This window comes from Temnothorax longispinosus, chromosome 12 (assembly GCF_030848805.1).
Source record: "Temnothorax longispinosus isolate EJ_2023e chromosome 12, Tlon_JGU_v1, whole genome shotgun sequence".
NCBI classification, from domain to species: domain Eukaryota; kingdom Metazoa; phylum Arthropoda; class Insecta; order Hymenoptera; family Formicidae; genus Temnothorax; species Temnothorax longispinosus.
Window position 1 is genome coordinate 2,284,698 of NC_092369.1, and position 27,010 is coordinate 2,311,707.

At 36.9% G+C, this 27,010-nt stretch overlaps 3 protein-coding genes and 1 long non-coding RNA gene across 16 annotated transcripts; 2 read left to right on the top strand and 2 right to left on the bottom strand.

The window, feature by feature from the left end:
* The first annotated feature begins 1,028 nt into the window (after positions 1 to 1,028).
* On the top strand, positions 1,029 to 26,989 carry LOC139822981 (uncharacterized). 2 transcript variants are annotated; one of them, XM_071795221.1, is made up of 22 exons: positions 1,029 to 1,663; positions 2,479 to 3,046; positions 4,289 to 4,399; positions 4,939 to 5,030; positions 5,196 to 5,285; positions 5,662 to 5,765; positions 18,200 to 18,264; positions 18,518 to 18,677; positions 19,226 to 19,368; positions 19,524 to 19,728; positions 19,862 to 20,023; positions 20,204 to 20,485; positions 20,872 to 21,120; positions 21,423 to 21,598; positions 22,327 to 22,476; positions 22,678 to 22,960; positions 23,111 to 23,320; positions 24,112 to 24,262; positions 24,338 to 24,560; positions 24,629 to 24,758; positions 25,216 to 25,336; positions 25,489 to 26,989. In XM_071795221.1, exons 2-22 carry the CDS (start codon positions 2,490 to 2,492, stop codon positions 26,229 to 26,231), a joined length of 4,407 nt encoding a protein of 1,468 aa, XP_071651322.1. In that variant the 5' UTR covers positions 1,029 to 1,663; positions 2,479 to 2,489; the 3' UTR covers positions 26,232 to 26,989. The 2 variants fall into 2 exon arrangements, with proteins under 2 accessions (XP_071651322.1, XP_071651323.1); XM_071795222.1 differs by having other exon boundaries at positions 1,029 to 1,654.
* On the bottom strand, positions 5,767 to 16,892 carry LOC139822986 (electron transfer flavoprotein beta subunit lysine methyltransferase-like). Of its 7 annotated transcripts, none has more exons than XM_071795235.1 (4): positions 16,722 to 16,892; positions 13,386 to 13,575; positions 10,677 to 11,205; positions 5,767 to 7,026 (listed from the first exon to the last, which is right to left on the bottom strand). In XM_071795235.1, the coding sequence occupies exons 3-4, from the start codon at positions 11,188 to 11,190 to the stop codon at positions 6,686 to 6,688; spliced, it is 855 nt and encodes a 284-aa protein (XP_071651336.1). In that variant the 5' UTR covers positions 11,191 to 11,205; positions 13,386 to 13,575; positions 16,722 to 16,892; the 3' UTR covers positions 5,767 to 6,685. The 7 variants fall into 7 exon arrangements, with proteins under 7 accessions (XP_071651336.1, XP_071651337.1, XP_071651333.1 ...); XM_071795236.1 differs by having other exon boundaries at positions 13,375 to 13,575; XM_071795232.1 differs by having other exon boundaries at positions 12,977 to 13,575.
* Positions 16,117 to 18,088, top strand: LOC139822988 (uncharacterized). Its single transcript, XM_071795240.1, has 2 exons — positions 16,117 to 16,481; positions 17,120 to 18,088. Exons 1-2 carry the CDS (start codon positions 16,429 to 16,431, stop codon positions 17,445 to 17,447), a joined length of 381 nt encoding a protein of 126 aa, XP_071651341.1. The 5' UTR covers positions 16,117 to 16,428; the 3' UTR covers positions 17,448 to 18,088.
* LOC139822990 (uncharacterized) lies at positions 18,080 to 21,069 on the bottom strand. 6 transcript variants are annotated; one of them, XR_011734665.1, is made up of 5 exons: positions 20,896 to 21,037; positions 20,436 to 20,537; positions 20,158 to 20,333; positions 19,882 to 20,063; positions 18,080 to 19,733 (listed from the first exon to the last, which is right to left on the bottom strand). It is a non-coding gene; the product is annotated as an uncharacterized lncRNA (long non-coding RNA). The 6 variants fall into 6 exon arrangements; XR_011734662.1 differs by having other exon boundaries at positions 18,080 to 19,377; positions 19,464 to 19,733; positions 20,158 to 20,537; XR_011734666.1 differs by having other exon boundaries at positions 20,158 to 20,537; positions 20,928 to 21,069.
* Positions 26,990 to 27,010: the final 21 nt, after the last annotated feature.

The window sequence follows — 27,010 nt, forward strand, 5'->3', positions numbered from 1 at the left end:
CCAGTGCAGCCAGTTTAACAATAGAAAACAGACCCAATTTATAATTGACGGCGCCAATTGATTTGAATTGTTCACACTGAATCATATTAGGGTGTTATTTTACGCAACATATCCTATATATCCCATACTTTCCATATTGTATAATCTAAAATTCTAAACATTTGTGTTGATTAAATTGATTAATTTAATAATGTGATCGTACTATTCTAGCTTCAGTTGAGACTGCATTTTAAGACCGTTATAGTAACGACGCGCGGTTTGCTAGGGTGAAGAATTGTACATCAAGAGACACGATAGTGACGATAGTATCTCGCACCTCGAGTACCTTTACGCGAGTCGGAGAGACTTTCATGTATCCGAGATTATCGGATCTTATATAACGGCTGAATCGATCAAGTTCCGAGTAAGCTTAATCGATAGCTTAGATTTAAGTTATACGGCAAAAATGTTTTTATTTTTCCTGTACGTGCCCTACGACCGGAGATTGCGACGCAAAGTTCGAATCTGGAAATTTATATTTAAGAAATGTCATCGTCGTCGCCCAGAAAATTTAAAATTCACGCGAATAATATTATTAGGCTACTAAGATCTAATTCTGACCGTAAATGACGTTTTCTCTAAATTGATGGTATATTATATCGGTCCTGTTTCACTTATTATATTGTGAATTGTACTGAATTTCTCTCCATCGAGTCCCGACAATGACAACGACGTTTACACAGCGGCTTATAATCCGGTTTAATAACTATATACCGTATCAGATCCAAAATTGTTCTTTTTTTATCATAATGATCATTTAGATATATGAGCCTTTTTTGATACTTAAACTACAACTTTTTTGCTATATGTATAAATATAAAAAATTGACTCAAATGTTATGAATATCAATAAAATAGGTTCTTATATTTCAATGATTTTATAATCAAGAGAAGATAAATTTTGGATCAGATAGTATACAGTAGTTATTAAACCGGATTATAAGCAGTGTGTAAACTGGTGTAAACGTAGTCATACCAATACTCGTGCGCACATACATACACACAGGCCACAGATTAATCTATGTGGAGACGTGGGGGTGCCTGAGGGGGTGAGCGCGCGCGCGGTCTCGCTGGAGGAGGCGGAGGAGGAGGCTAACGCCCGCAGCAGCCCGGCAGATCGCGCGACTTCGCGCGTATCCCGTGATAAGAGGCGAGAGGGACGAAGGACATCAGTATCCAACATCGGTGCGCGTGACCTCGGTCGCGAGTGGTTGCAAGGTCGTGCTAAGGTCGTTTATCAAGGTGTCTCCCTCGCCACCGCCTCCGCCGCTCCTCCCGTCGAAATTGTCGAGCCGCGAATCGCGCATTTCGCGTTCCTCGCGAATCTCTCGACAATGTAGTCGATCGAGAGATGCGTAGGACACCCCCCCATCCACCGAGGTTCGCGCTTTTGCGCGGTATTCGGTTCGCGGGTAAGCCCGACCGAGCGCAACATTTCTGATATCGACGTCATCATGCCGGAAAGAACCCCGTTGATGCGGAAAGAAACCCCGCGGAGGGCGACGGCCGATTGAACGACGAAGAGAAGATACATAGAGTCGTCAGCCGACTCGCGAAAGGTCGTTCACTTGGAGTTGGAGGTGTCGCAGCAACGTCTCGCTCGAGCCGCGGGCAAGGTGAAAAAGGTGTCGCGTTGAAGAATGTTTACGCCGACTTATTATCAACCTGGGTCATCGCAGCCAATTCGCTATCTCGAGACAGATTGATAACTGATATATGAATATCTCTCGATATATGATTTTTCTCGAAAGTTTTCTAGACTTTTTAAAAAACATTATAATAAGTTGTATGATTATACAGGATATTTCCTAAGTAAGTACAAAAAATTGGAGGGGATATTCCGTGGCTTATTTTATGGAGAAAAAGTTCTACAAATATATGTTCTAAATTGCTTTGTTTTCAAAATATAGGGTGTCAAAGTTGTGAAAAAATATGAAAATTTCGAAAATCTGGAAAACGTTTGTAAATATATTTTCAAATTTAGTATGCGTACATGTGGTAGTAAGAACCATTTTCCCGTGCCGATAAAAAACATTTTTAGAACATCCATGTATTTTGAAAACAAATTAAGCAGTTTAGGGCATACTTATGTTTATATAGGATCTTTTCTTGCTAATAAGCCACGGAATATCCCCTTCAATTTTTTTGTTCTTAGGAAACACCCTGTACATAAATTTATTATTATTATTATTATTATTAAAAAAGAATATATTACAAGATATGAATTTAACAAATATTATATTGCACCAACTATGAAAAAATGAAAGATATTCGCAGAAAATGAAAAATCCCATTCTTTTTTAGAAACTCCTAAGAATCCTATAAGAAAAAAATTAATGTATGATCTCGTCTGGAATACCTACCTACAAATTAATGTTCATCATTTAATTCTAACATCTCTATGTGCTCACGTTTTTCTCATGTCCTTATTTTCCGATAGATTCGGCGAAGATGAAGGCGACCGTGTCAGGCATTTCTCTTCTTCTGGGTCTCCTCTGCGTCAATCTTCCGGGTGTCACCATGGACGCTGACCCGTTCTGTGGTGGTCACTTGGCCGGCTCCAGGGGTGTTATACACACGCCGAATTTCCCCGGACCGTTTCCGATTCCGATCAAGTGCCGCTGGGTGATCGACGTGTCCGACATCCCGTCGACCAACAGCTCCATCGTTGTCTACCTGACGCAGCTCTACGTCTACAAGGGGCTGCGCTTCACCGAGTACGCGTACTACGAGTCCGAGACCATGAACTACGGGGCGGCCCTGGTTAAAGAGGTGACCGAGGGTAACGTCTTCGAGTACCGACGCCTCAGGACGTTCAGGCAGTTCCTGGTGGTCGAGTTCGAGCTCGATCGGCTCGAGGGTAATCACGTCAGGGTGCTGAATGACCTGCTTGACGTGTATGGATTCAACGTGACGTACGAAATGACCGAGGAACACCCGAATCCCGATTCGTGCACTGTACGTGATTGTTCCTTCGCGGGCAACTGTCTCGTCTCTACGGATTACACGTGAGTTCCCGGTTAGCCAAAAATTTGTCGGGATTTTGAAAGTGTCTGCTGCAAATTTTATCGATAGAATGCCGATAGAAATGTAACGGAATCTGCTGACAAAATATGGCACAATGACTGCAGAAACTGTGCAAAATCTGCCATTTTATAGCTATTTAAATGATCGGTTTTATTTAAATATTTATGTAATACGAAATAACAGATTCTGCTCGGTTTCTGCAGATAATTCGCTATCAGATTATGTCGGCAAGTTCTGTCGGCAAAACACGAGTTTAATGTGGATATAGATAACACAGAATCTGTTGCGATATCTCAGCAAATTTGCTACCAATCTACTGTCATACCGCGGGTCAAATTAAGAAATATACAGTCGAGCCTGATTTGTTTATCACTTATATATTTATGTATTATTTCATTAGTATATCTTTTACTTGTAAGAATATTTATGTATTTATGTAAAGTTTTCGTGGTAATTTGCTTTTGATTATACTTGCGCATTATTATCTCTGTCTTGCTTCTTTATAATTAACTTTCCTTATGCATATCTGAGAAACCATAATCACTTTTGCAATATTGATTAACTTTAACAAGTACAATATTCGAAGTTTGAACTTACAAAGCGCTCGCGTTATTGAAGTTGAAGACAAACTTTTCAGACAATGTGCGAAATTACACATCACAGCAGAAGATTAATCCAGAAATTTAATTAATAAAGAAAGCTGAAAATAAATTGACCAAAGCGTTACATGTGAAATGTTAACTTGTATTGAGAAAACATAAATTATTATAGTTCTTGCAACTAATATAATCATCTAAAATAATCTTTGCAACAACAGACTGTGAATTGTAAACGTAATACTTTTATTTTAGCTACCTACATCTTTTAATTATAAAAGGGATATTTTACTAATAATCTAAAAACAATACAAATCTAAACGGAATATTTTATTTTCCTTCTATATAAGTTGCAACATTTTCATTAACAGAAAGAAAACATTTAGTCTCGTTTAATATAACACAGTTTCGCCAATTTGCTATTAGAAGATCACTCGAAATTCGAATCTTTTAGAAACTTATATCTTCAAAGATAAATACATCGCAAAAAATTAAATGTTTACAAAAAGTAGGTTGCTATAGGATTACGAATCTTGCAACTCATGAATCGTTAATGATCTTTCGCGATTTGCCTACTCATCCTGAAAGCACAACGTTTCCTTAATTGTTACGGATTTTCTTTCGCAGGTCCTTCTGGTGCGATTGTTTCGATGGTTTTAGCGGAAGGAGCTGCAACGAAGGTCCGTTGTGTTTTAACGACGAACATATTCCAGTTTGCCAAAACAAAGCTACATGCAGGTAATAAATACATATCTCTATCAGTACAACGATATGCTTGAGAAAGATTATGCAATGAGTTATAAAATATATAGGTACATAAAAACATAATATTAATTTATTTGAAATAAACTTTAGATAGCTTTGTGTGTAATATAATCAATGTTAAATATTTCCATGAATATTTATTTCAATTATAAGTGATAAAATATCCTATTACTTTTGAGTCCATTTACATTATTGCATAGTTGAATAGCCGTAAGTTTTTGTGCGACTTTTTTTCTTGTAGAATCAAAAAATTTTTAATTTGTAAAATAATGTAAAAGTCTTATAAAGAATCATAAAATATATTTAAAAAATGAAAGATTTTTATAAAAAATTATAAATTTTATATATATAGATAAATATTATACATATATATAAAATTTATATATATAAATTTATATATATAAATTTTATATATTTTTTATATTTTTACATATAATATTTTATAATTAAAAAAAAATTTTTTAAGAGATGAGGCGGTTTGCGGAATGAGTAATTAGCTGCATTTATTACAGGCAAATTGGGGCAGAAGCAATGCACTGTAATTGTCCGGATGGTTACGTTGGGCACAATTGCGAAACTCGTCTTTTAGACACCTCAGACACCGGTAATATTTTATCTTGATTAGATATGTTTGATCCGTTTTATTTCGGTACACAGATTATTCATACTCATCGTTAACGATAAGGCTGAGTAAAGTCGCGAGTGAAAGTCACGTGAAAACACGAGAATCTGTGGAATTCGAAAGAACTGATTAGTTATATCTTCACAGAATGCGCATCGGAGAATTGCATACTGCAATGTCCTGTTGACGAGCAGGAGCAACCGTGCACTTGTAAAGACGGCACAAAGATATACAACAGTGAGTTTTAATCTTTTGCATATCTAATAGTTTATTATTAGACGTTGTTTTTCTTTATGTATTTTGCGAGTCTTCAGCATAGTTTTTTTTTTAGCTTAGACTTTTTGATCAATTTTAATTTTTTTGAAAATGTTATTTAACATTTAAAATTAAATAGCTTTGTAATTAAGCTTAAATATAAACTTTAGCGAAATGAAACAAAGGATATTATTTTACCTAGTTATATATCTGAAGCTTGATTGATTAAAACATTAGCGTTTTTGCACTTTGGTCAAGCTAAAATATGTATTCGAAATTACTCAAAGAATTTGCAATGTAAAAGAAAATGCGACGAACTTGGAACATCTTATATGACGCATGGACTTTGTATTCGTAGATCGATCGAGGTACGAATGCAGAATCAAGTTGTCGAACGTTACGTCTCTCCGCACGGGTCTGATATCTCAACAGGGAAGTTTGGAATTATTTGTCAGCAAGCAAGTGAGTAAAAAGGAGATATATTTGGTTTATTTGGCTGTTTTTGATAAAAAAAACATTTATATATTGTTTATATTGTTTAACAACAATCGTTTGCCAAAATGATATAGATTTTGTTTTGATAGTGACGCACTTTGTAAAGTGTTTGCGATAAGAGTATGAAGAATAAAAGAACAACCACGCATGCTTTGACGCATGTACATGCGAATTTATGTGAAAACGAGATATGCATAAATGGATTATATAATAAAATAGCATTCTCAGCTTTTAAAATAGCATGCATGCATGCGCGCGGCGTTTTGAAGACTGTTGGAAATATTACAGAGATTTCCCGATGTAAAACTACATTCCTGGTTTAACGTAAGCACAAGCACATGACGTCGGTCAGCGGTGTATATTGAATCGCAATCGACAATATGGCAATTACATGTGGTAATGATTTTTGTACATTTGCGTCAATTTACGCTGAAGAACGCACGTCTGAACAGACACATTGTTACTTACAATCTAATCCGTGTAAGTGAATCCAAGGAGCAATCAATTTATTGCGACTTGAATGTAAGCTATGCTTAGTAACAATACAAAAATATCCGAATATACGTCAGAGTAAAGTATCAGTATGAATGTATTACCTGAATATTAACTAATTTTACTAAAATTATAGCATACATGTATATATCTCTCTGAAATACTTAGTTATTTATGAAAAATTTTCAGATCGCTGTCATATCTATTACAAGATTTGAAGGATCGTTTAAAAACTAAGGCAAAAGCATTTAAAAATGAAAAATTTTATGGTGATACATTCTAAATGTATACTAAATATTATTTAATTAAGAGAAATTGAAGTTCAATATTGGAATAACTTTTGGACTTTAGAATGTTCTTTATCCTTTATTTAATTACTAATATGCGTCAGCCACTCAAGTCTGGTCAAATTCCCACACAGTAGCCACGTCGTAACCGTGATTCTCTTTCCTGATGTTTTCCGGTAAAGAATATCGTCGTAGCAATCTCAATCGCTTTCTGAGATCGTCGCTCAATCCGTGCCTTCCTGGATCTCCTAGATAAATTCGCACACCTCGTTCATATGCGTCTTCCAACCAGGTCATTAAGGTGTTCGCTATTTCCTCGTCGTACAATAAATCACCCACAAAGATCACGTCGTATAGACCTTCTAATGGTTTTTCTAACAAGTTTTCCCACAACACCTCAATGTCTACGTTGTTTAATATCGCATTCATCGCAATAGCTACGCAAGCGACTGAAATCAAAGAAACATGTGTCTATTTTGTTAGTTGTCAACATAAGCTGCTTTTTACATTTTATCGTTAGTATATTTCAATATGATGATAATTTAATTTTAATGGTTTTGATTTTACTTTACGAGAAATATTTAATGCAATATTGCATAATTTAATTTAAAATTATATTTAATAGCAAATATTGTGCATACGTTTCACTCATTCTTAATATTCTGACTATATTTTTTAAATGTTACATTTTCTATATTTTAATAGAGAATGTAACATTAAAAATTTTTTCTTAATTTCTCTTTTCTCTTAATTATTGGAATTACTAATAATTCAAAATACACTAATATCACTAATAATTAAATTTGCGAGTAATCAAAAGACATTCTTTCATTCAAGTAACTGACCGTATCGTGCACGCAATTATCACTATCCTACAACTCTGAGTCATACATTCTATTAATAAATTTGCTCATGAATGTCGCTCACGTTTTTACATTTATTATAGATATTTACTTCATTATTTAGTTTTAATTACAGTTTTCAGAAATGCGAACTTTTTAGAAATTATTGACTAATGGTTGTTATGTAAAAATTATTAATAGATATCTGAATAGATATTTTTCGTTAACGAAAAATGTATTTTGATTTGTTCCTAGGATGTGTTTCTATTACTTTATTTGATATTTTTTTAATTTCGTACAAATTGCTTGAAAAATTACGAATTCGACGTTCTGTAATTTATTTTTTTAATTTTGTTACTATTTTTTGTTTTCTTGATAAGAAATCTTACACACTTATTTAGGACATAACTAATAATACAAATAGAATACGCATCTATTATTATCCATTCTATAATATTATCTAATAATTCGTTCGATAATCGATATGTGCAAAGATCAAATCGTCGAATAATCTTCATCTTTGCGGTTGAATGCCACCACGAACAGAGATATAATCAGGAAAAAGTGAAATTCTCGAACGCTGATAGTATCCATCATATTATGTCATTGAGTTTTTGTCGCTTATGGCGATTGATTTGCTCGTGGACATTGGAACGGAGACCGCACGCGTCTTTGTGCCGTGTACACAACGTCCTTGACTTATATCGATTTGAACCAAAAGCATGCCAGATTAATATGAAACGCTATGCCAGCAACGAAATAATCACATTCCACGAATTTTAAAGTTCACGAGAAACAAACGATGTCGGAAAGCTTATTTGTATACATTGGATTTCACTAGAAGCACTATTTCTTCCAAATGTAAGCAAAGAAAAATCTAGCAGAAAATGTTATTAGCGCAACTCGTTTATATTTTCTATTTTTCAGACTAGATTCCAGGATACGTATTCACGATGTTAAAATTTGATTAATATGGTTTATAATGCCGATTATTTATTTTCAATCTCGGCATAGCGCGTCCTTATTAATTGTATCGAGAATTTGTTTCTATAGATTTTAGAGCGAATTCTACGAGCCAATAATATTCAATTTTTCCTTCGTCTGTTAGAAAGTACGATTCATCGTTTGGCATGCTACACAGATGCAGTACCAGGAATCGACAGCCTTTCTCTGACGCACGAGAGGCAATTCCTTCCTCTTTGTGCCTGCGTAAAATCCTGGGGAAACCCGTTCTGTGTCCCACCTTCTTCCACCTTTCTTCACCTGCTTAATTTTCAAGACGTGAGTTTTTCATTCGAAGCATCAATATTGATCATGTAAATTTTTTCAAGTTATTACTCAATTAAAAATTTTAATCCTGAACTCTCTGCAAAGAATATAATAAGGGGGAATAATGCCATTGATGAATAGTAATAGGAAACTGCCAGACTTGCAAGTATTATGTGAGTTATTCTATTTGTTCTAACGCGCAATAGTTGCGGCGTTACATCAAGAATTAACGACGTGTCAACGACTTTCATGATAACCGATGGGAGCTCAATCAGCGAAGAAACACGCAGAAGACACGTCAGAAGGGAGGATCTCTGGCGCGAGCCAGTCATTGATAGAAACGCTCTCGAGGGCATTAATTCTACGTACTGTGCGCAGTACGAAACGCGACAGTTACTATCAGCCACTTATCAGCACTGTTTTGGTCGCTCCGTGCAACACGATCGTGCAAAGGCATGGCAGGCACGCGAACGACGAAACGGGCGGATACGTTTGGATGCAATTTTTTTTTTTTTAGTCATGCCCATGGAATCCGGTCTTATCTGCGTATGGATTCGTACCAATTATCGGTGTCGCTGTGTACGCACATCTATTTATCGACAGATAAACCCATACAGAGATAGAGTGACGTCAAAGGGAATCTTTCGAGTCTTCCCTTTGATTCTCAGTCGCTTGTTTTTCTTTTAGCTACTAACATTCTTCAGATCAATGGTGTAACGTGTAACTTATGAAATCCGAAGGCAATTGGATATCCCCGTCGCGAGGGAATACCCGTCAGAGACTTCTTAGGAAAGAGGAAAATTTCACAGTAACTTTATGGGTACTGAACTTACTTAGGTATTTTACTCTAGATACTGAAAGGAATTTAATTAACATGGACATATACATGAGAGATGCAAATTTGGCATTCCACTTCTTCACTTTTCTCGTTTTTCATAATTTCCTCTTCTTTGGAAACGAGAAGCGCTTTGTTTAAAGCCTATTAGTTAAACTGTTAAACTAGGGTCTGTGTAAAGTGATCCACTTAACATTACGCCATTGGCACGTTTCGTCACCCTCTCGATCTTGGCGCGAGTCGCAATCGAGACAGGCCATTCCCTGAACAACACGGATCTTCTTTCTCCCCTACTTCCTTCACATTCATGGAACTTCACATTAGGTGAAAGTTCTCTTTTCGACGTTTTTTATTATTTCGAGGAAACTGCGAGCAAACGCAATACCGCGTGCATATGCTGTTATATTATGAGCAACATTGATACGCATATTTATCTTGGAAGATTTATGAATTGTCGCAATCGTCTTTTGGTGCAGTTTTTGTACGATTGTTAATGAATCAAACGTCTATTTATCATGTAATATTTATTGATAATGAAACCAGTTTTTCTTTTCAATACTTGTTGCATTATTGTAAAATATTATGGTGTCATATTTTTGCCGTAATGTCAATAATAATTGCGACATCGATGACTCTTAGATTCCTGCACGATCATTCTACTTTTTTCAGATTAATGGGTTTATCTTATTAGAACTCTCTCAACACACATATGGCGTGTATCTAGCTGATTATGTTATCAGTTACGTTATCAGTCAAGGGTATTGCAATTACGGCGTGTCGAGTAGAGAAATCGAGTCAAATTCGCGGTTTTATTTTATTCTTATATGTCCTTTGAATAACGTGAATTTACCTTTCTTTAATAAATGTACATTCACGAGACGACAATTATTTTTGAAGTATAACTGATGAGAAACCCAGAGACTCTTAATTATGATCTGAAGATAAAATTTTATTCTATATATTTAAGGAAATATTGTACAGATTTAATTCCGAAGTTATTTATAATATATGTATATTTGCATATATTAATAATTAATATGTGTTTTTAATGTCAACTCGCTTCAAGTTTTTTCAAGAATAGAATTATTATCACCATATACCTTTATTTAAGTTAATAATAATAAATTAATAATTAACTGTTGTATATACCAACCTTTGCTGATGTCATTTGCAACAATCTTACACGTTTCATTCATTAATTTTGCAGCTATCGCCGTAGCGCCGCATCCCGCACCCAAATCCAGTATCCTTATTCCATCTTTTCTCGCATTTTGTGCCATGCGCCCTAAAATTCTTTCCTTTTCGTCCAGAATGAATCTCGTAAGTACTTGGCCTCCAGGCCAGTATATAGACCAAAATGGATCTTGAAATACGTTTCTGGTCAAGAAATCGAATCTTCCATCTGTACTTTTATCAATGAATGGCTCGTGATATAAGGGACAGTTCTCTGTTAGCAGGAATAACTTCAGTTCCGGAGTCAAATGATCGCGAGTCATCTCCGTGTTTCTCAAGATCGTATTCGCTACGTCGTGATGATTCTGAATAAATCTTTTAAGCGACGTTCTGTGGCTATTACGTAGAAAATTGTCCCACGCCTCGTTTGTACTTCTTGAAAATTTTCGTGCGAAAAGTAGTTTCTTTAAACATATGTTTTTCCTGATAACCATCGCTATCTTCGAAACCTAGAAAGAATGGCTAATTATAGACTGTTTGTTACGTGTGGCTTTCAGAAAAGTCTAAAAATATATTCTACATCTGAGAATCAAATCATTTTTACAAAATGACAAAGGGGGAGAGACATGATCATTGATAACTACCGGTTTTCAATAAAGACGCCGATAAGTGATTATCTTTCAAGAAATATATCACAGCAATAATGATTTTGTTTTATTTTATGCTCGCGATAAGATTATCGATTAGTTAAGTTGCGTTTAACTTGAGAATCTTAAATACAGAAAATATTTTGTTCGTTATTTATTTCAAAAACTTCTGCGTCTTAATTTCTGGAAATTTTATAATAAAGCGCATTGAAAGCATTTTGAGAAATAAAATAGTAAAAACACTTTTAAAATATTTTACGTTAAATACGAAAATTTCCTCATTATACTCCAATAAGTATGTCAGTTTTGTCAACGTTGCAGTTATTCCCCAGAGAAATTTGCATTTACGCAAACGGCATTCGTAACACGCGAGAGTAATAAGGAAAAACGGCTGCGGACGATAGCAGAATTGTGCTAATTATTAAAATGTTTCCAGTTATATGTCTCGTTTTAAAGTGGATATCTACCAAAGACGTTAATCTATGTCCAAGATATTTGGGATTTCCCCTCGATCCTTCAGTTATAAAATGTTTTATCAGATCAGTTAGAGATACGAAAAAAAAAACACCTGTTGCTTCTTTGAATGACAAAAATTTTGTTTCCGAGTAAGAAACAGGTGAAAACTTTTAGAAATCCATCTGATTTGTAACTTTTGAGAATTATTTTTCTCTATAACTATTATAATGCTTAATTGGCAAATGTCTTTAGAATCCTTCAATATATATCGTTCTATTTAAAGTATCTTTTTAGGAAGAATAGTCTTCCTTCCAGAATGAGAATTTAAAAAACTAGTTAAAACTAGTTAAACAATTATATTTTTATAATTCAGAAATATACGTCCCAAAATTAGTTCTAAAATTGATTTAAATATATTTATTTACACAATATATCCGTACGATATAGCATAATTTATTAACCTTTAAGGATAATTCCCTTCGATGTAAATCTCGTTATATCATCGAAATAAGCGCAGTTTATTCCGCAATACGCATTATGCAATCTCTCTCTATTTGTCATGAGTAGCAATATTAGCAGATGCAATTATATTCGTTAATTAACACAAAGAGGATGACCGATGCAATGAAATGGTTACGAAAGCAAACCTTCGGTTTTTGCGATTTTTATACGATCAAAAGAGGCGGTATACGCGGAATTCACATAATTATCTCTCCATATTGCTATATATGCGACTATATTTAGTGTTTGGTTACTCTCCGACGCTTTTAACGTATATCAACGTCTCGTTGTAATATTATTTTTTACATTTCTTTTTTTAAATGCTTGATAATGTACGTTTTTATTATTATTTTAGTAATATGTTCTTTCTGCAGGAAATAAATCTTAACAAATTATTTTGTTGCGTTTAGAAAATATTGATTTACTGAAAATATTGATTTTATTTTATTCTAAATTATGTATAATTTTTTAGGCGACAAAATCGGATTGTGCGGAAAATTAATAATGCCGTGTGGCACATTCATCATAAAGTTCCCCGCTCGATGTGTATTTTTCCAGGTGGATTTAATCCTTCGTTTCCATTATCGCGGAAATTAAACGGCTGATGAAATATACACATCGATGGAACAAAGCATCCGTGACTTGCATCATCTTCGCAAAGCGTATATATACGTACCATTAATATAACGCGACGTACGTATAATCGATTCGAAGATGATACGCGTAGTCGTCGCGGATCGTCTATCAAAATGAAGTTTATTGACCGATATAGTCGCGCGCAACAGTCGATGAACGTGGCTGTTCCTGGTCAGGTGTTTGCGGATGATGAAACGAGATATATTGATATTGGATGCCTGTATGATGCAAAAGGCAAGAGTTTTCGCGGCCTCGCTTATAACTCTTTTCAAATGCACTCACGAAGTCATTCGGAGTTACTTTAACGAGCAATTAAATTACGAAAATGTATTAAAATGCTCTGGACCTATTTTCAGACTTGGGTTTTTTCTTGCGATGAATTTTCCAGTTCTCGATGAACTTCGCTAGAAGGCAATGTCATCATGACGATTTACATACAAATAACGCACGTGTCGTGAATCGAAGAAGTTGGACGTAACGATGAGATCGCTAGATAATCCGTATAAATTGATGTGAAGCGTCACCCTCGACCTGAACGCTGTCTCTCGCCGTCGGTGAAAATTGTTTGCGCTGCTACTAAGTAATTATGTTTTCTAACACGGCTGGTTCTCGGTAGATTCCGGTGGAATTTTTATTCCGCTGAAAGTTTAACGCGTATAATTAATTGCGTCATTTAAATCTGTTTGGACGTAATTTTTTTATTGATATTTGGAGCGATATTCCCGTCAATATTAATAAATATTTATTATTCGTTGAACCATCGGGATTAACGCTGTGACTTTTCCACTACAAATATTTATAGTTAAAACTGTGAGGCAAAAAGCGACATTCATATTCATATAATGTTCTTATGCAATTCTCTGTGAGAGAAACATGATGAGACATCAATAATACGGTCAACGGGCAGGCTCGTTCTGTTTTGTTTTGATTACTCTTTGATTAATGTTGCAAATTTCGCGAACTCCGAGTCGCAATGAATATGGAATAATAACGGGAAATTTAGATTCAACTGTAAAGATATATTTTTATTTACTGAAGCTCTACCATATCTTAATCGGAGAATAATTAGTTATACAAGGAACATATATACAAAAACAGGGAAGTTTATTTTTCTCACAAACTTACCTTGAACTTATGTTCAACCGATGTTTCAGCGAATCGCTTAAAAGCTACACACGCAAACATGCGCAAAAATCGACACTACATCTATATCTATTTATCGATCAGCAAATAATACGATATGTTCCAGTGGCGTTAAGCTGAATCATACATACGAGACTCTATGAATCAGTTTATTTTCATATCGGCGCTCTGGTATTTGCCATTGTTAATTATCTTGGGATTCCTCGGCAGATAAAATTATTCCTTCTTTATTGCTCACAATTTTAATTTTCGTGACATATTTATACAGGGTGTTCCAGATCAGTCAATAAAATTTCAGGATCTTATAGGAAATTGAATTTGGAACAAAAAAGTTCCTATAAGTATAGGTCCGCATATAGGAAACGCTTCATTAAAAAGTTATAGCTAATAAAAATTTTAAAAATCACGGTTTTTTTATTTAAAAAAATTACTCCCTACTAATTATTACACTAAAGCGAACGCTACGAATGTAGTATTTATACAAAGATCATCAAAAGGTTTTTTCAAGTTTCTGCTTTTTTCGTTGTTTTGAGCTTATTTTCTTTTGAACGCCTTATCAGAATTAAATGAGATTGGTGTAATTTAGTTTATTTATTATTTAATTGCCACCAGATTTATTTCATTACTTTTTTCAAATAAATGAAAGGTTTTTTGAAGGGTTATTTTTAAAGATCATCAATAAAATGTGATTTTTCGAAATTTAATAGCTATAACTTTTCAACAAAGCATTTCCGGACCTGTTTTCGGAACTTTTTTGTTCCAAATTTAATTTTCTATAAGACCTTGAAGTTTTATTGACCTGACCTGGAACACCCTGTACATGTGTTTCTTTCTACAATTCCCATATAAGTTTCACAACTTATTGTTCAATTCTAATCTCATATGAATGTTGATCGTTGCCTTTTAACTGGAATTGTTTACCTAATTCTGTTTTTGTTACTTCGAGATAAGATCCTGACTTCGCACGTGTTTGCATGAAATTGTTCTTATTACGAAATGCATTTTTGTTATTCTTTGGTTGTGAAAAAAATTTTTCATATAAAAACATATGTAAATATCTTTTTATATATTTTTATATATAAAATTTTTTATATAAAAACATGCAAATATATATGTTTTTATATATATAAAAAGCAGAATTATGTATAAAATATGTTCATATGTTTCCTTTTTCTTGTATAATTTTGGTTCTTATATACAGGAAAAAATAATAAGAAGAAAAATAAAAAACAATTGATAGAATAATTTTCATATTTTGTAAGCTGAGCACAGAGAGAAGAGAGAAATACCTCTATAATTTCCAACAATGTTTTCGTCGCCTCTTTTATGTAGCGGAACTATAATAGAGGTTCTCCAGTCCTCTGGTAAAATTCCTAATAATTTTCATATTTATTTTTTAAATAAAAAATGAAGTTTGAGAAAATTAAGAAAAATTGCCCACACACATGGTGATATATGTATAAATGTGATAATTGTATATACATATAAAATGATTATATATAAAATATTATATAATCTAATCGTAATTTTACTTTTTGTTAAATAATGCAAAAAAATTCTCTTGATTGTTTTTTAATTCTTATTACTTTTTCTGTACATAAGAACAGAAATTATACAAGAGAAAGAAAACATACTTATATATATTTTATATTTTTTTTTATATGAAAAATATTTTATTGTTTTAATTATTCATCTTTTTTCGTCAATTCCTTTTTTCTGTCTTGTATTCTCAGAGAACTTGCGTTCTAGGATACGAAAGTGATTGCTATTCTACTCTCTCCGGGAAATTCGGTGCCCAGGATCTAACTCGGTTAGAGCGAGTCTCTCTCTCTCTCTCTATCCGCGCGACCTTTTTCCTTGGGTTTCCCGGTAAAGTCCGCCGCGCCGGGTGTGCGTATCGATAAAAAACTCCGTTATGTACATACCCAAGCGATGGAATACCCGTGAAACCGTGGAGGGGACGGCGGTGACGAGTTAGCGCCGGTAGTGGGAGAGCGATTTCTATAAAAGCCGCCTGCACCACGCTTGCGAGGTCATACCGTCTTGGTGAGAGAACCTCATGAGCAGAGCCGCTCGAAGAGCTCATCTGCGAGAGAACGTTACGCGAGTGTTGCGCGAGTTTGCGTCAGAGCGAAGTTGAGTGAAAGCGGAGAAAAGAAAAACACCGCGGGCAACTAGGAAGTGATTCGGTAGCCGGCTCCAGCTCCAGCTTGCCAAAGTCAGTCGACGACAGCGCCGAAAATTCGTCCCACGGACCTTTCCGAGCCCACGAGAATTCCCACGTTCAGTGAAGTGTGCAAGCGAGGCGCATTGAGGCTCGAACCGACAGACGAGGATATACCCACAGATATGACTCGCTGCCAGCCGCAATCCTACCACGCGCAGACCACGATGACCGACAGGTAGCTATCGCGCGCAAAAAAAAAAAGAAAGAAAATACAAGTACTCTCGGTGCACGGGATTTCCACGTGGCTCGCACGCAACACTCGAAGGAGTAGCATGACTTGGCCGTGGTTCTCTCAGCGGTGATAAAGAAATGCTTGGTCACGACGAGGTAACGTCGATCTATCTCCGATCTCTCCTCTTTCGTTTCTTCTGATGTGAGAAATTGTAGTTTCACGTTGTGCAATAATAAATCTTACCTTGCATATTTCCGTATCTTTGACATTGCAGAAATTATTTATTTTATCGGAGATAATAGATTCTTGAGAGAAATACAAATATCTCGCTTCTTATCTTTTGACTCCGCAGAAATTACTATCCGTTATCTGAAGCTTGCAGAAGAATATTTGATACTTCGAAACTTTTTAACATCTTTGACACGGTATAAAAATTGTCCTCGCCAATTGCCGGAGCGACTCAAAAGTTACGAGCGTCTCGAAACGCTCCGCGTCTTCCGCGTATAAGCGTATAAATTGTCGCGTCACACAGCGATTCCGTGAAACTCGTTGTGGCAATTCCAAGTATTTGCTCTACACTGTCGCGCGCCGGCTTACGTAACGGACCGATGCGCAAATGATTGATCGAGAATGACTTACAGCGGGAAATCGTCGTGGTGCGAGGAGTCGCGCTGCTACGGGAGCACCGTCACCTGCGGCATGCTGCCGACCCTTCGAGAGCTGGCTTCCAGAGGGTGCAACAGCCGGGGCAGCGTCTGCCTGGTGCCATACGACGTCGAGATGGACGCGGCCAGCCACCTTCAGATGACCCTGCTCGAGGCTTATTGCCGGGAGATCGGGATCCAGGTGCTGAGCGTGTCCAAGGAGACGATACAGCTCCACTTGTGCCCGGGAGGCACGGACCTGTCGTGCGTCCTGATAAGCAACAACGATTCATACTTTCCTAAGCTGCCTAAGTTGCCGAAGTGACACTCAAAGACTGGTCCTTGAGAGCTGAAACTAAAGGACCGGATTACGCGCGGTCTTACACAAGCCGAAGCCATTTGCTGAGGTCCCTGCGTCGGAGAGATTCTCCACGCGAAGGATCAGGGGGAGTTTCGACTCGGCAAGCAACGTGTCCTGTGTGCCTCGCCAACGAGGCTGCTAATAATGGACAGTTTATATTGAAATGTAAATATATGTAAGCGAGATTTATTCTATCCATCTCGCCAAGTCCGTGAGTTTTTAGCTGCTGCTTGAAAACACTTTCCGTACTCTCCTTCAATTCTCCTCTTTCTTTCCTTTCCACCGACACACGAGTACTTATTTCTACTCGAATGCAGAAAGTGTGAAGCGAAGCAGCTGATCAGGAGGGCAGATCTGTTAATTGCTAGAACAACGATTGCGATCAGACGAGTGGTGTTTCTTTCGGAATCACTCGCTCGGTGGTCGTAGGATATGAAATATTGATTAGCGTATGCGACGTATATATCTATCAATTGTATACACGTTTGTCACAAGACAAACTGATCTTTGTTATGTATGCTTTATAAACGTCGACAGCTGATGTCGAAAAACAATGTAAATGTATAACATCGTCATTGATAATATTATATGATATATAAGAAGAACACACAAAAGGCTTTTTTATTTCCCATACATATCTTTTACATCTTATTCTATCTATCTATACGAAATCGTATAATTCGTGCTCGCTTAATTCATAAAAATTTTTCCCGTAGCTTGCAAGATACTTAAAGAACTCCAATATCACTTCCATGGAGGAATTAAAAATCCTGAACGTGACGTGAGTAGAGGTACACATTCGAGGATAAAACGTAACGGTTATATGCAAAATATTAAAACGGATCGCGTCTGAAATTATTTTTGTATAAAGTACTTTGGATCAGTTATTCCTTTCCTCTCTCTTGCTAATAAATTAGAATACACTTTGTTTCGAAGTAACGTACTGAAGAAATATTTTTTTTTTTTTTTTTTTTTTTCGAGAAATATTCTTTACGCTCAGTCGCTGTTTTACTGTATGCCGTTTCCTTCAACAGACCAACGGCCGAAGTTACTTTTCATTTTTTCGGGCATTCCGACGACGGTGATAAAATTCGCGAGTCCCTCAATCGACTCGTGCAGCGTCGACGTCTCAGTGAAATTGCGTTGGAGTCCACGCACTTCACCTTCCAACAAAAGCCCGCGCTTAAGTTACAGGTAATTCATATAAGTATATAGGTAACATTATACAATAATAGCTTTTTAATTCAACCAAACTGGCTATCTTTATTTAATATAATTTTCACGATGTGACAAGTTAAGGAGATCTTTTGGTCTAACCAACTTAAATTCAGCTTTCATGACTTAGTTAAATAGACTCAGACTTGAAAAGGACCAAAATCAATCGAAACGTCGCGGCGTCGTGACAATTATATTAAATAAAGATAGCCAGTTTGGTCGAATTAAAAAGTCATTGTTAGTTATTTACTGGCTCTTGTTTGATTTTAGTAACATATGTACATTTGAATCATACATGTACATCAACGCGTTAAAGCAGAACAGAATCATATACATTATTATATTAGAGTTATTCGAGATTTGAATGATATTGAAGATCATTCTCCGCCTTCTCTCTAATTCCTCTAAAGAAGTCGAAGATTTAAGTTGGAGTTAAAAATCTCAGTTAACAAAAACAAAACTAACGTTTTTGAAAGTGTGATTAATTGCGGTATAACTGAAAAACGCTAAGAAACATCGCGTTTCAGAGTCTCCGTATTAATCAAGTAAACGATTACGAGGTTCACTTGGGAGAGCAAATCGTTTTGTCGTGCGCTGCTCAAGGAAGCTACAGCATAGATTTCATCTGGTACAAAGATAGCATGTTGGTGAATACGAGTAAAGCTGTCAGGTAATCCAACTATCGGCAGTTCAAGAGTTTACATTACAATATCGTAAAGCAACAGTTAAAGTAACAATATTAAGATATATATAATTTGTATATACTTCATTCTTCGTGAGTATGATTTTCTCGGTTTGTGCATCTCGATCATTTTGCCATTTTAGAGAAATTCGAATTAATCGTATGCCGAATGATGGATCGGATGTATACACGTCGGTGCTGACGATCGACAAGGCGACTCTGCTCGACGCCGGTCAATATACGTGTCAGGTAGTTGACTGGGGTGTGCAGCAATGCAAAGGTATCTACATCGAGGTCAGGGATGAGCCGGACGTGAAGGTGGTGCCGATGAGCGCCACTATAGAGAAAGTAAGCTGCAAGTAGATTCGTTCGATGCGCAAATAATTAAAATTTGTTGAAAAGAAGACATCATATATAGTAATATATGATGTCTATATTAATTACATATCACATATATTTATTCTCAGACGATTATTCGCAGGGCAATGATATACAGCTGACCTGCATGACTCCCAACATGCGTAACATCGGGATCGGATTCGGTTGGACGAAGAATCGCGCCTTGCTCAAACTGGAGCCCGGTCGAGCGGTTTGGGAGGATCTGTATCCAGCGGGTAGCATTCTAAAGATCACTAACACTCAGGTAGCAAGCGCCGTCCACGTTGATTTCTTTATTCGATTAACTATGAGGAGTTCAATTCAAAATAACGCATAATCTTTCCTCTTTCTATTAAAGTTAACTTGCTCCTAGAATTAAGAAACATTAAGAAGACTTACAATTAGTGGGTAAACTCGATACAAAGCGGCCTGTTTGGCATTTTAGAAATCGGCAATTTACACCTGCAACGTAGCGCACAAGTCTATGTCCGTGCGAGTTGAAGTCATGAATCGAACATTGATACCGATATGCTTCAAAGTGAAGTCCTGGGGTTTGCAATGGCCGGACACTGCACCTGGATCAGAGGCGTTGCTAGAGTGTCCTCGGTATTTCGTAGGCCGACGAGTGTCCAGGCTTTGCTCGATGAAAGACGCTACCACACCCGAATGGCAAATACCTGATTTTTCGTCCTGCTTATACGAACCGTTGATTTTACCGTATAATAATGTGAGTATTTTGTTCTCTTTAATACTTTGTAATCGATTTTATTCGCAAGGAGCTGCAATGACCCATTTAGAATCCATTAAAATGGTTTTCTTTAATATGATATATGGAACATCTTTATACAAATTGTGATAAAACAAACTAGCGCGTGTAATAGTAAAAAGCGTGGCAGTATTTTTTACTATTTAGTCACTAATTAGGTTTTAATATTTATTATTGAATATACGTAGGAATTTAAAAATATTTTATATAAAATAAAACGGAAAACTTTAATGAAAATATTAGCTTTTTAACGAACACTGAGTTTGATTTACCACAATTGATTAAAAATGTTTCGAATTTATTATCAAGGCATGTCCAATGTTGTGAAATTGATCTAATCTGTGCAGTTTCGAAGTCTGACATTGGGTTACCAGAAAACCACGAGTTCGGACACGATCTTCGCCTTTAGGGAGATCTTGCGCAAACGTACGCTGCCGCTCTATCCTGGCGAAGGCGATCGTATAATGAGCATGTTGGCAGAAATCGAACGATATCAGCACAGTATCGATCCACAAGATGCATACACGTCCGCGGAGGCTTTGACTCACATAATAAATCGCATACTGGACGATGAATACTCAATCTTGAGTCAAGAGGTAAAGATCTAGGCACAATGTAGGAATGAGGGCTAGTTTTGAACAAGAACCAAATTCAAGTAACAGCGTTTTTGGCTCAATTTCAAACATTTCGCAAACAAAAGTTGCACTAACTACGGAGTACCTATACGTTGTTTACATAACGTTGTTTACAGTCTTGTTGAAAAAAATAACAGTTGTTTATTCAAAAAACCTATGAAAGATATTGTTATTTAAAACTGTTTTATATATCCAAAACTATACTCTCTTCTTCTCTAAATATCGCTGAGCTAAATTATAATTTCTAAATCATCTATTTTTAGAAACTATCGATGTTGCTTCAGCTTACGCAACGAAATTTAATCCACTGGTCCAAACAGCTGAAAGATGTATATAAACATCTGTCTCTATCGTCCATGGTTGTAGATATTCAGCAACTGCAATCTCAAAGTGGAGACAGTATAACGCATTCCCTTCAAATACCTTCGTCCGATTATATGTAATTACTTTTAATCTATTATGTAATTGATTTTCTTTTTTCACCGAAATCTTCTTTCAAAATAATATATTCTTGTACAGATACTGAAAAAGTATGTGGATAAACTCGATGGGGGGGAGGGGGAGTCCTAGATGACCAACTTTTTCTCAGGAAAAAATGGTCAGAAAAGCTTCCTTCAAATTCTAAAGGATGGTGAAGAATGTGGAATGCTGAGTTTGTGCAAAAATGAAGAGACATGTAATTTACAAAACATTTTATTGGTGATTGCAGTATAATAGCGCATTTGATAAGTCATAAGACATAAGAAATGCCATTGTCAATATGCGACACACCAGACGTGTACGAGCTTCCATGCAAAAACGCTGTAAACTGTGTCTACTGTGAGGTCGGCGGTCGAAACTTCGAACAATTGCTGTGAGTTGCCACAATGGCACTCCCTATCATACGCATTATCATGCTGCAATCACCAATAAAATATGTTTTGTGGATTACATGCTTCTTCATTTTTGCACAAATTCACTTTTCCACATTCTTCATTATTCCTTAGAATCTAAAAGAGGTATTTCTGACCTTCTCTCCTAGGAAAAAGTTGTTCATCTTGTTCTCCTGGACTCCCCTACCAAATTTGTCTACATAATTTTTTAGCACCTTGTATACTTATATGCGTTCGAAATTATGTCCAAATCAGTTTTCACGTTTTTATATAAATGATTACTTATTTATGACAGATATCCTGATTGGTACGAAGACAAAGTAGCTATACGATTATGGAAGAAGAAGCAGCGCAATGTAAAATCTAATAACACATTTACCGGAATAGTTATCGTGTACAAAAACATGTCGCGATTTATACCAACAGCATACGTTAAGGAACTCGAGTAAGTTAATTTATTTAAGAAGAGATCGAACGTGAGGCAATAAGCTTGCCTCTTTTTATGAATCCGATGAATTTATTGAAAAAACAGCAAAGCTAAAACAAATAATTTAAAAAAATATATAAAAAGAGAAATTTCCATAATTATATAAAATTTATCTTCTCAGCTTGTTAAAATATATAAATTAAAATTTTATCTTTGTAGTGACGGTACAGACTTAGAATTTCGCATCAATTCTCGAGTGATTGCTATCGCGGTGCCCTCCTTTGGCGCTGATAAATATAACAAGATATGGGTTGATCTGCAAATACGGCATTTACAAAATCAGACGAGCTCCTGGAACACGTCCTGCGGCCTGATAGATAACACTGGATCGTGGGATCTCAATACTTGCATAGCAAATACAGTGTCCGGCGATGTGATGACGCATTGTTTGTGCCCTACTACGGGGACAATAGCTGTTTTCTTGACGACCCGCGCAGTAAAAGTACATATTCTTCAATTAAATTTTTTTTACGTTATTTTATCACTTCTGAAATGCATATTCCAGAATTTTTCGGTGGAAGAATTTATTTACACAAATTTTTCTATAATGAGCGAAAAGTCACGTCGTTTATTGGTTTTTCGAATGTTGTAGGTAGTGCTGGCGAAAACAGAGCAGACCACGTTTATCATAATATTCGGATGCAGTAGTTGCCTCATTCAGTGCTTGCTGTCTGCTTTGATACTAGGCGCTTTTTGGTGGAAGCACAAAAGCTGGCTGAATTTTCTAAAACTCCAGTGCTGCGGTGCATTGATAGGCGCGATGGCCATCTTTATTTACGCCGTCCACACTAATCTTCCGGAAGTAATTATATATACCTTCGTTTAAATACTTAGAACATTAACTCTCATAATTTAAAATTATTTTAGCTCTGATATTCTATTATGAAGTAAATCCTACGATTGATCCAACTGGCAAAATTTATTGATAAATATTACGACGCGACGTTTCGATCATGGATTTTGGTCCTCATCAAGCATTTAATAATAACTCACAAAAATCTTAATTAGCATGATATTGTGCCCAAATTACGCCAGTTTAAAAGATATAATTTGTGTGTCATCAAAGTAAAATTAAACTTGTATATTGACATAATTAGATGATTTAAAGTTGGAAATAATATTAATAAGCATGTCAGAACAATGTGATGGTAAAAGTTGGACTTTTACCATCATACTGACGTACTTATTAATATTATTTCCAACTTTAAATTATCTAATTATGTTAACATACAAGTTTAATTTTACTTCGATGACGTACAAATTATCTTTTAGACTGGCGTAATTTGAACATAATTTCATGCTAATTAAAATTTTTGTGAGTTATTATTAAATGCTTGATAAGCACCAAATTCATGCTTGGCCAGTTGGGTCGATTAGAAGCTACTTACGTTAATTATTCAATTTTCTGCTAGCGAAGAAAAGTCATTGTTTGTTTAAATTTTAAATCTTACGAATTGTGTACAGTTGTCATCTTGCTATGGACTTAGCATAGACTGTTTTGGATGTAATATTGTATATTTGAGGGCTTTATGAATTATAAATTTGATCCAGGTGATTTTTGAACATTCTTTTGTTAATTCCTCACTATTTCAGTCATCTTACTCGCTCGTGGCAATAGGATTAGAGGCGTTCCTCCTCGTGGGCATGTCCGCGCCTATTTCCGAGGCTCTAATAGTATATGCCGAGCTCACACAAATTCGACCGAGCCAACATCTCCAGCCGACGGTGATCGCAGTGATAACTGGTACGCTTTCGATCTAAATGATCCTTCAGATAGCGTAGAGTGTGAAGTGTCATCTTGTAATCGCATGTTTCTCAGGGGTCCCGATCTTGGCTGTATTTGCAACCGAATTAACGCATAAGAGTACCGGATTGCGGCACGAATCCTGGTGGCTCATATATGGCAGCGGCGTCTACAACATATTTGTCAGCTGCGCTACAATGATGTTTTTAGTATTCATGCTGCTGTACATGGGGGTGCTCCACAAGGTCCACACATTAGTGGAAGAGAACGTGATGAAGAGAGAAGCTATAGAAGCGAGGTAGGTGCGAATTCGCTCCGTAAATTTGTGGCCCTTTTACGAACCGTCCGATTGTCTTTTTGCTACAGAATACGAATACTGCACCGTGCGGCTATCGTCATATGCGGCATCGTCGCCATGGAGGCATCCTCTATTTTCTATATAAATTCATCATCCGTTATTTTCCACTACGTATTTGCGTCCTTATCTTTCGCCCTGGTGAGTTTCCTCGCAAACAACAGCCGCCCCAGTAAGCAAAATGATAGCAGTCTGTCGGCAGATTGGTAACAGATTTAATCAGACATGTCAGCAGATTGACATCAACTGTGTCCGCATTCAGTTTATATTTTGCTAGCAGAGTCTGTTAACATAATCAGACAGCAGATTAGTGGCAGAAACCGCGCAGAACATGGGACGGTTCCTGCAGAGTTTCCTCGATTTCTGCCGCCAATCTGCTGTCTGATTATATTAGCGGTCTCTGTTATACTCCTGTTTGCGTTCTGCCGACATCATGTGATATATCAGAATCGGCATCAAATCTGTAGTCTTTCTGCCGACAAACTTTTTAGCAGATACTTTGTAAGATCTGCTTTCGATAGATTTGACTGTCTGGGGTATTGACAAACAGTAGATAATAAATATATTAAAATTATTCGCTAATTATCGATGCGCGCAGGGCTTCAGTATAATAATCGTATACATCGTTAACGGCGAGAGTGCGATTATCGGGCCAATGCTGCGGAGAATCAAGTGGAAACGCAACGTAGACGAAGAACACACGTCGGAACCCATCAAAGGTATCGTAAACTTAATCTGCTTAAGGCGGTATGTCACTCATTTTAGTTAGTGTATTATGATGTCAAAAATAAGGCCATTTTTTTTTAATGATTATGAAAGTGCCAGACTAGTGGCACGACGAAAATGCTAACATTCGTGCTACGTTCGTTAGTGTGTTCGAAAGCTGACGCTGAAGTGGAGAACGACTCAGCGACTCCCCCGGCGTCGTCCTCGATCGTCGGCGAGCCATATCGGGAGGTGCGAGGTGTCGCCGCGGGTAGCATAGACATGCGTGACTTCGTATCCGAGTCCTCGTCCGCCTACGCCAAGTCCTCCGTCCCCACGGTCAGCAGATTCCTGCCGGAGATCCGAATAGATCATTCGGACAACATCGACCTTGAGAACTACAGCACGAGTCCGCGCAAGTATCAGGAACCCCCGGTGTTTGTCGACCCGGCGTTCCCGGCGCGCGGCACCCGCGTCAACGAGGCGGTGGCCTACGGCGTGAACGAGCGCGGCGGCTTCCGCGGCGACGTGTCGGGCAAGTATCGCGGGGACGGCAAGATCTTCCTGCCGGCGACCAGCTTGTCCCCGGAAGCTTCGGCCAAGGTCCTCTGCAGCGCCGACGTGGAGTCGCGATTGGGCGCGATGCCGGACGTCACGCTGGCCGTGAAGAGCGACGTCGAGCTATCGTCGCGATCGAGCGCGGAGCTGAAGAGCCGGGAGCACGTGGTGAGCGCCATGCCGGACATCGCCAACACGAGCGAGCGCAAGCAGCCCGACGGCGAGGAGAAGACGCCGGAGATCGTGGTGACGGCGGGCGGCTGCGACAGCGCGACCAACGGCATGCTGGACCGTATCTCTCACGACCTCGATTATCTGCTTAATCGCACGCACGCCAACGAGGGAGCTTGAAATCTGTCAAGCTCGCGAGAAAGTATATTTGCGACAGACGCGTCAACAGGCGTAGGTTGTTAAATTTGTACAAAACGGATTTCGCCACAAATTTCCACATTAATAAGCGAATCGCAGATCATTTCGTATCGTACTCGTATCGTAGTTTATCTAGGATAATGCTCGTCGATATTGCGTTTTTCGCTATGTAACGGAGACTATATGATAACGCGATGTTGCTCATTTGCTACAACATAACTCAAAAAGTTACTTGCCAATGATGAGAATTTAATACACTAAATGAAAATATATAGTCAGATATTTTTATTCTTTTACAATTAGTTATTACACTAAAATCCCATTTTAAAATAATATTACAAAATTTTAACGATTTAAATTTAAAACCATCTCATCTTCTGGAAAACTTTATTTTTTGAGTTACGTCATTATTGCAGCAAATGAACGATACAGTCGTATTAGGAGCTGCAAACCAAAATCTCTAAAGTACATATATATAATTCTTTCTTATTTCTTATACTCTCGCATGTGTTCGAGACCGGAGCGTCAGACCAATTGTAATCTGATCGCTGATAATTGAATCGGCAATAGTCGTAAAAGTCGATGTGACAAGTGATCATCATCGCACTCCATCCACATCAGAAAATTTACCTTGAATCTCGAAATTTTCACGCTTTATTATAGACACTTGTATTTACGTCCATTGTATATCGTGAGGAGACCTACCGTACGAATAAATGAATAGAACGCTGAGAAATCAACTGCGTGATAATTCGATTCGT